Raw genomic sequence first — 8,998 nt, forward strand, 5'->3', positions numbered from 1 at the left:
TATAATACATTCAATTCAGAGACAGAATTAAATCATAACTATAAACATCATTTGAAAATCTTAGAATCTCACTTTTACATAAAAAATATTGAATTAGAAAACTTTTAAAAATAAATAATAAATCCCCAAACTCAAATATCCCAACTCTCACGTTAGCTACTTCGATCCAGTCTTATCTGTAATGCCATCTACTCCCGTACAAGTACGATCATCGTAGGTGGAAACCACAACCACAACTTTCAGGGTGAGCAACCAGAAATATCATAACACACAATAAAGCATATTTCATTTTAATCATAATATAATCATATAACATACTCCATCACAACATCAATATCATAATCAATCCATTCATGACCCAATGTCATTTTCTTATACTGTGTCGTCATGACCTGTTATCACTAACAGGTGCCTGTTCCTCAACAGGGTAATTCGAGTCGTCTTCCACCGCAACTTCTGACCTATCTCCCCGACTTCTCAAGGACTAACAAGTAAAAACACTGGCACTACGCGCACCAGTGCACTATACTAAGCACGAGCCAAAGTCTTTGGGCGAGACATCCACCTCCCCGCGTAGAGGGAAGTGACACTCGAATCATTATCCCTTAAACAAGAGTCCAACAACATCACATTCTTAACGTAGCACAGTATGAAAAGTTCACACATGACCGACGACAGTACAAGGAAATAACAGTTTCATGTCCACATCACACATCAATACTCATTCTCAACAACATGCATTGCTCACCATTCATAAAGTTTATAGCACAATTTCAATACCTTTCACGCTTAACCTCAATAATAAACAACTCATCAAACATGGGATTTTACTACACCATATAAAAATACGACTTTATATACAACACCACAACATCTTATAAAAATACCACTGCATCAAAGAAATCATCACAGAAGCATATAAAATTACTACGATAAAATATCACCACAGCATGTAACAATATTCAACTTTTATAATTTATTTTTCATACTTTATTCTTTTCATCAACGTTCACCACATATTCCTACCAGTATCATCACTAGTGCAGCGAGGGGCTTTTACCGCGGTTATTTTTCACTATACGTCACAGTTTACGAACTGCGACATATTCAGCCACGGTAGTAAGTCAGAGACTTTAGGCCGCGGTTACAACCGCGGTAAAAAGGTTGGGGAATATACCGCGGTTGTATAAGGAACCACTGCCTAAACCCCTTTTTTTTAAAAAAAAAAATTCCAGTATATACCGCGGTTAGAACCGCGGTAAAAGACCCAGGAATAGACCGCGGTTCTTGCACTAACCGCGGCCAAAGGTCCATAAAAAAAAAAAACGAACACTATATACCGCGGTTGTGGTAACAACCGTGCCATGTTCCCCTGCAGTTTTTTAAAATAGCAGGTTTGTTTTTGTGATATCCACTACCACAAAAACAAACCTGCATATCAAATACACGTTCAAATTCATTTTCAACAGCCACCGCATATATGTTCGAATTATTTACCAAAGTGCCACCGCGCACCATTATGCTGCGGTTTCTAGTAAACCGTGGCATAATATACACTGTATAAAGCCTATTTTTTACTAGTGCATCCACATTTCTACTATCTCATACTTCTTTCTTTTTCTACTTTCTATCATATGAACCTAATATAATCTAATAAATATAATATTATATATACGCAACACCTTATATATTACTATAGATATAATATACGTAACAATTAATATAATATACTAAATATAATATATAATTGTATATATACACGTAACTTTCTTAATATTAAACACACGTACTTTCTTTATATTAATATTAAAAACACGTAACTTCCTCCTCTTTTATATATATATATATATATATATATTATATTAACATAATATATTACCATACTTTCTTTATATATCTACTAGTATAATATATATACCCTTTTATCATCAATATAATAAAAAACTCTAAAGCCTATTTTTCTGCACACCTTATTATTCTGGACTACCACTGAGCAGTAACCAAAATTTACTCCACCTCCTTTCTTCTACACAATTTTCTTCACTCACAACCATTCACCTAAGGTTTTAAAACAAAACAAACACATAATCCCACCCTACCTATGGTCTGAACCAGATCTCAACACCATCAAACACTACAAAGATCTATATGTATACGAAAGAAACCTCGGGAACCGAAACCAATCACCCACTTCACAAACATTGCATGAATAAAACAATAGTCGTAAGAACAACTTCAAGATCATCACCCAACACATATATATTCAAGATAAATCTAGCTACTTCCCTTACAATGATATACAAACAAAGAATAAATATTATACCACATCACAAAATATTTTCCTATAACTTAAAAACACTTATCAAAATCCTAAACCAATCATGTGTTGCGATATAACCGGTTCCTTCCCTTACCTGGATTCTAGAAATTCACTATGTATACAAAGTTCCATTGAGTTGCCAACAGCCCGGTGTCCTTCTTTCTCTTCACCCCTTTCTCGGTTTTTCTCTAAAGAAAACTTCCCCTAGAATATCCTAATTTTATTCTAATATACTACCCACAACACTATATTAACGATGCAACCTTCTTTCAATATCTAAAATCTTTTGATTAATATTTTCTATTTCTATCTCTAATATTTATAAAACCAGAAGAAAAGTAAGTTAATGTTATGTTTTCTTTCTACTCTCTAAAATATTTTGCATGCACAAATACTATATCTTCTCTCTCTACCATCATTATAAATAAAAAAGAAATAATATATCTTCTCTCTCTACCAACATTATAAATAAAACCGCTTTTCTCTTTCTTCAATTTCAATTTAAATATTATTTTTCATTGGTGAAAACAAAAATATGAAAGAGAATATATCTTCTCTACCGTAACCGTATTCATTCTTAAACTATGGTAGGTCCCAACAATCCCACCATCATCCAACAAATTCATGCAAAATAAAAAAGCAATGATACAAGTCAGGCACACACATAACATAATAACTATTACCACTAAACCCATTCAAATTCGTTGAAAGTATGATACAAACATTATTATATAAATAGACATTTTCGAAATTTTAAAATCAAAACTATACGGTAGTATATCTCTAACGTTCGGTCTGCTAAACCGAGCGGCCAAGCTTGCTAATCAAATGGGCCAAATCATCAGATTGGTCCAGCTCTATTGGGCTCGAGGCCCATCATCTCGCAAATACGAATAAATGAATAATATCATATATCACGTACCAAATAATATCTCAGTAGAGATATATCAGGTAAGTTTGTTTATATTTTATTCTATTTATATTTTATTTTGTTCTGTTAATCTCATATCAATCCAAAGCCTATAAATAAAGAACTAAAGGCTCCAAACAAGGTACGCTCACATTCTCTCACACTCATACTTCCACACCTGACTGAGTAATCAACCATCTCTCCATTCTAAGCATCAACTTGCTGAGTATCGAGGGTCTTCCTACACCGAGATCTAACTTGATTGTCGGACTTCCTTTACAGGTACCCCCCCCTCTCGGGTGAAGGTTGGAACTTGACGGACGGTTTGAAGAACGGACGACGAAGGTATTTGAAAATCTTGCACTAGAAAGAAGCGGAATCGCGTCATCGAGGTTAGTACTTTCGGTCCCAAAAATTCCTACCGAAACATTTTGGCGCCCACCGTGGGGCCGAAAGCGAAGACTCCCTATGGTGACCACCAGAAGCATGGACGGTATCGATCATACAGAACTCATAAGACAACTCCAAGCTCAACTGGAGGAACAGACTCAGATGATTCGCTAACAACAGGAGGCACACCAGAAACTTGCTGAAGAGATGGCCCGACTCAAAGAAAGACGACCAGAGATGACAGAAGACAACAGCCGTATTGGCGGCCACAATGAGGGCCATAGGGACGGTCACAATGACGGTCACAACAGCGGCTGGAACGACGGTCGCCAGGACGACAGCAGTTGCCCTCCGCGATCGCCTGAATTACTACCTTTCACTGAAGTGATTATGCAGGCTACAATGCCCGATCGGCCTCCCCCTCAAATTGAAAAATTTGACGGGACAACGTACCCCAAACACCATCTTCGGAATTTTGTCGACTCCATGGCTTTCTATTCCAAAAGCGATCCAGTCAAGTGCAGCGCTTTCTCCCTGTCCCTAAAAGACGAAGCCCTAGAATGGTACTACACTCTTCCTCCGAATTCTATTGACAGTTTTCATACTGTCACCACCCTATTCAAAAGACAGTTTTCGGCCAACCGGAGGGAGAAGATGTTCGCTACCGAACTCGTCAATCTCAAACAAGGGAGAGATGAGCCGTTAAGGACATTCATGCGTAGATATTCTGAAGCGGCAAGAAGAGTGAAAGGTGTCACCCATGAGTTCATCATCAACAACCTGCCCAACTGTCTCAAACTGGGGTTTGTCTCGGAGAGCCTATACGCTGAATTACCGAAGACTATGGAGGAATTACAGGAGAAAATGACCAAATTCATCAAAATGGAAGATCAACGACACTACCGCAAGAAAGTTGAGGCCCCCATAACTGAAGCTAAACGCGAAGACCAGCGATCGCATGACAAAGGTCGTAATCAAAGCCCCCCCCGAAGAGGGCTTCCAGTTCTGCTCGGTCCCCGCTACGACCACTTTGCACATCTCACTGTTCCGAGGGAGAAGGTGTTCGAAAAAGCCCTCCAAACTAACCTGATTACCGTTCACAGACGATGCTCGCCCAGGGATGCGGACGGATCTAAAACTTGTCGGTTTCATGACAACCGAGGACATTCCACAGAAGGATGTCAGCGCCTCAAAGACGAAATCGAAAGATTAGTCCATGCCGGATATCTACGGGAATTTGTTAAAGTAGAAACGAATCAACGAGGGCGCTCGCCCAGAAAGATAAGGAGAAGCCCCGATCCTTCACACCGAAAGACCGAACGCTCCCAAGGGCGCTCGAGAAGCAGATTTAGAAAACGAGATACGACCTCGAGAGGCCGCATAGACACCATCTCAGGAGGTTTTGTTGGGGGCGGAGCCTCATCCTCGGCCCGCAAAAGACACTTGCAGAACTTGCGTAGCGTCCACACGATAGTTCGAAATCCCTTATCAATGCCGGACATCACCTTTCCCGACAGGGATTTTCACGCCCCAGACCCTTAGCGCAGTATGACGTGAGCAAAGTTCCGATAGACCAGGGAAGTTCGATCAACATTTTATACCGGACAACATTCCAGAAGATGGAGCTGATAAAGGATGCGATAACACCCTTTCACGAACAGACCGTTGGATTCGCAGGGGAACGTGTTGACACCCGGGGATACCTCGACCTGAGGACCCTCTTGGGCATCGGTGACAAGTCCAGAGAAATCCGTGTGCGCTTCATACTGGTCGAAGCCAACACTTCATATAACGCTCTTCTAGGGCGTCCCTGCCTAAACGCTTTCGGAGCGATCGTATCGACTCCTCATTTGGCGATGAAGTTCCCGTCCGAATGCGGCGAAATATGCACCGTTCGCGCAGATCAGAAAACTGCTCGGCAATGTTACATCGCTTCCTTAAAAGCCACAACTTACAGAAAAGAGAGAAGGCCTGAAGCTATCCTGGTCGACCTAGACCCTAGAACCAACACAGATGATCGGATTCAACCCCAGGGAGAGATTAAACCGTTTGTCCTGGGGAAGAATGCCGAGCAAACTACTAACAAAGGGGCTGATCTCACTCCCGTCGAAGAGAACAACCTAACCACACTACCGCGGTCCAATAATCAACTATTTGTGTGGAGCGCCTCAGACATGCTAGGGATCCATCCCAGCGTTATCACGCATAAATTATCCATATTTCGAGAAGCTCGACCAATAGTGCAAAAGAAGATAAGGCTCGGCACCGAAAAAAGGGTGGCCGTACAGAAGGAAGTTGACAAACTGGTCAAAGCTGGATTCATCTGGGAGATAACGTACACCACTTGGTTGGCGAATGTGGTCATGGTGAAAAAGGCGAACGGTCAGTGGCGAATGTGTGTAGATTTCATTGATCTCAACAAAGCTTGTCCCAAGGACAACTACCCCCTTCCCAGCATTGATCGACTTGTAGATGGCGCCTCTGGACATACTGTCCTCAGTTTTCTAGACGCATACTTCGGGTATAACCAGATTCCGATGTATGCTCCCGACCGAGACAACACGGCTTTCATCACTGAACAAGCCAATTACTGCTACGAGGTAATGCCATTTGGCCTGAAAAATGCGGGCGCAACTTATCAGAGACTCATGGATAAAATCTTCCACAATCAAATTGGGCGGTGCATGGAGGTTTATGTGGATGACATGGTGGTAAGAAGTTGTTCCCATCAACAACACTTGAAGGATCTAACAGAAGTCTTCCACCAACTCAAGCAGTACGGTTTACGCCTGAATCCATCCAAATGCACGTTCGGGGTGTCGGTCGGTAAATTCCTAGGTTTTATGTTAACAAATCGAGGAATTCAGGCCAACCCGGATAAATGCCGAGCAATTCTCGAGATGCGAAGTCCAACCAAGTTGAAAGAGGTTCAATGCTTAGTTGGATGCCTCACCGCTCTGTCACGGTTTATACCGAAGCTCTTCGACCATATCAAGCCGATACTCAAAAACATGAAGAAACATGTCCCTCGACATTGGGACGACCAATGTGAGGCGGCCTTCTCCGCCATAAAGAACATATTGACCAATCCGCCCATCATGAGCCGTCCGACAGAAGGGTTTGACTTACAACTATATTTGTCCGCATCCAGCCATTCGGTAAGTGCCGCCCTTATTCAAGAGGCACCAATCTTTAAGCTCATTTATTTTGTTAGCAGAACCTTGCAGGGGGCCGGAGAACGATACTCTCAGGTGGAGAAAGTAGCATTGGCCCTACTAACAGCGGCAAGACGACTCTGCCCGTACTTTCAAAGCCACCAAGTTATTATCCGAACGAACCATCCGGTCGCTAGGATTTTCAGGAAACCGGACCTGGTAGGAAGGATGGTCTCCTAGTCCATCGAATTATCCGAATTCGGCTTGCGTTTTGAGCCACAAGGCTCCATCAAGGGCCAACACTTAGCAGATTTCGCAGCAGAACTACCCCCGCCGGCAGAACCGTCCGTGTGGAATTTGAACGTAGATGGATCCTCAGACAAAAGAGGAGGAGGAGCTGGTATAGTACTGGAGGAACCGAACGGTCTTCTTGTCGAGCAAGCAATATCCTTCACATTCCAGCTCAGTAACAATCAGGCAGAATACGAAGCCTTAATCAGCGGACTACTCTTTGCTGCCGAGCTGGGCATTGAACACTTAGAATGCCGAATGGATTCCCAACTAGTTGTGGGGCACATTAACGGAACCTTCCAGGTCAAGGACAATCATTTATTACGTTACTATCACAAAGTCAGCGACCTCATTAAAGTGTTCGCCACTTTCAAAATCACCTATGTACCCAGGGCGCAAAATTTCCGAGCGGATTTACTTTCCAAACTTACACATGCCCGAGGAAACTCCCAACTCACTTCAGTAATCAAAACCATGCTGGAACAGCCTCTTTTAGAGACCTGCTCTACCAGCGTCATTCCTTCCAAGGTTGACTGGCGGCAAGATATAATACAGTTGGTGATTCAGCAAGAACAGGGTACACTACTGACGTTTTACATTTATAGGAGATGATCTCTACTGACGTGGATACACTACTCCTTTGTTGAAGTGTTTGTCTGGCGAAGAAGCCAAGTACGTTATGCAGGAACTACATCATGGCATTTGTGGCTCTCACTCGGGTAAAAGAACGCTTAGAGCCAAGATATTACGAGCGGGTTTCTACTGGCCTACAATTGAACAAGATTGCAAAGAGTTCATTCAAAAGTGCATCTCCTGCCAGTCCCATGGACATGACACTCGGATTCCTCCGTCCGAACTGATGGGCATCATATCTCCATGGCCCTTTGCTCAATGGGGAATGGATATTGCCGAACCCCTGCCGCTCGCAAAAGGACAGTGTAAATATCTCCTTGTGGCAATCGACTACTTTACCAAGTGGATCGAAGCAGAAGCCCTTGCAACAATCAGCGCCCGAAAAGTACAAAGCTTCATCTGACACTTGATATGCCGATTCGGCATACCACAAAGAATCATTATTGATAACGGTCGGCAATTCATCGATCGTATGCTGGAAGACTTTCTCAAGGGACTTGGCATCAAACATGTTACAAGTTCAGTAGAACACCCCCAAACGAACGGACAAGCCGAAGCTACGAACAAAGCCATAATCTCCGAGTTGAAAAAGCGCCTAGGGCAAGCCAAAGGCTTGTAGGTAGAAGAATTGCCTGAAGTACTTTGGGCTTACAGATGCACACCGCACGGATCTACAGGGGAGACCCCCTTCAATCTCACATATGACACTGATGCTATGTTACCGGTCGAGGTGGGGGAACCATCCCTTCGCCGGTATATACAAGATATGACTCTCAACGATGAACAACTGAGGCTGAACCTCGACACCGTACCCGAAAGGCGCGAGATTGCCCTGATCAAGAATGAAGCTCAGAAACAACTGATAACCAGGCGTTATAATACCAAAGTTAAGCCCCGCAATTTCACCGAAGGAGACCTTGTTTGGCGCAAGCGGGGTGAGACACGAAAAAATAAAGCACATGGCAAGCTGGCTGACAATTGGAAAAGACCTTTCCGAATCAGTGCAGATTGGAAGAACGGAGTATATCGACTGGAATACCTGGACGGAAAAGCTGTTCCTAAAACTTGGAACGTCACCCATCTCAAATTCTACTATAGTTAAAGTTTTGTTATATTTTCATTGATTGTCCTTCCAGGTTCAATTTTCTCTTTCAGAATTATTCCAATGAAGTATTCCAGCTCGATATCTTATGTACTATTTGTCAAACACACAAAACACTAGACCGACCGTGTCTAGTTACCTCAAGACCGACCGCGTCTTGACACCTCATGGACCATAACGTCCATCAACACACTAGA

General features: G+C 42.5%; 2 protein-coding genes across 2 annotated transcripts; both read left to right on the top strand.

The window, feature by feature from the left end:
- Positions 1 to 3,827: 3,827 nt before the first annotated feature.
- On the top strand, positions 3,828 to 5,162 carry LOC106753489. The gene has a single exon (XM_014635307.1). It carries the CDS (start codon positions 3,828 to 3,830, stop codon positions 5,160 to 5,162), a length of 1,335 nt encoding a protein of 444 aa, XP_014490793.1.
- Positions 5,163 to 5,239: 77 nt separating this feature from the next.
- Positions 5,240 to 7,678, top strand: LOC106753490. Its single transcript, XM_014635308.1, has 3 exons — positions 5,240 to 6,778; positions 6,838 to 6,940; positions 7,059 to 7,678. The coding sequence occupies exons 1-3, from the start codon at positions 5,240 to 5,242 to the stop codon at positions 7,676 to 7,678; spliced, it is 2,262 nt and encodes a 753-aa protein (XP_014490794.1).
- Positions 7,679 to 8,998: the final 1,320 nt, after the last annotated feature.

Source organism: Vigna radiata, unplaced genomic scaffold (genome assembly GCF_000741045.1).
Source record: "Vigna radiata var. radiata cultivar VC1973A unplaced genomic scaffold, Vradiata_ver6 scaffold_131, whole genome shotgun sequence".
Taxonomy (NCBI): Eukaryota; Viridiplantae; Streptophyta; class Magnoliopsida; order Fabales; family Fabaceae; genus Vigna; species Vigna radiata.

What these genes read in the sequence shown, in the direction of transcription:
- LOC106753489 (XM_014635307.1), top strand. Translation starts at nt 3,828, where the DNA reads ATGGCCCGACTCAAAGAAAGACGACCAGAGATGACAGAAGACAACAGC.
- LOC106753490 (XM_014635308.1), top strand. Translation starts at nt 5,240, where the DNA reads ATGGAGCTGATAAAGGATGCGATAACACCCTTTCACGAACAGACCGTT. An exon ending in TGTCCGCATCCAGCCATTCG is followed by an intron (nt 6,779 to 6,837) that starts GTAAGTGCCGCC and finishes TTTTGTTAGCAG; the next exon opens with AACCTTGCAGGGGGCCGGAG. An exon ending in CGTACTTTCAAAGCCACCAA is followed by an intron (nt 6,941 to 7,058) that starts GTTATTATCCGA and finishes TTGAGCCACAAG; the next exon opens with GCTCCATCAAGGGCCAACAC.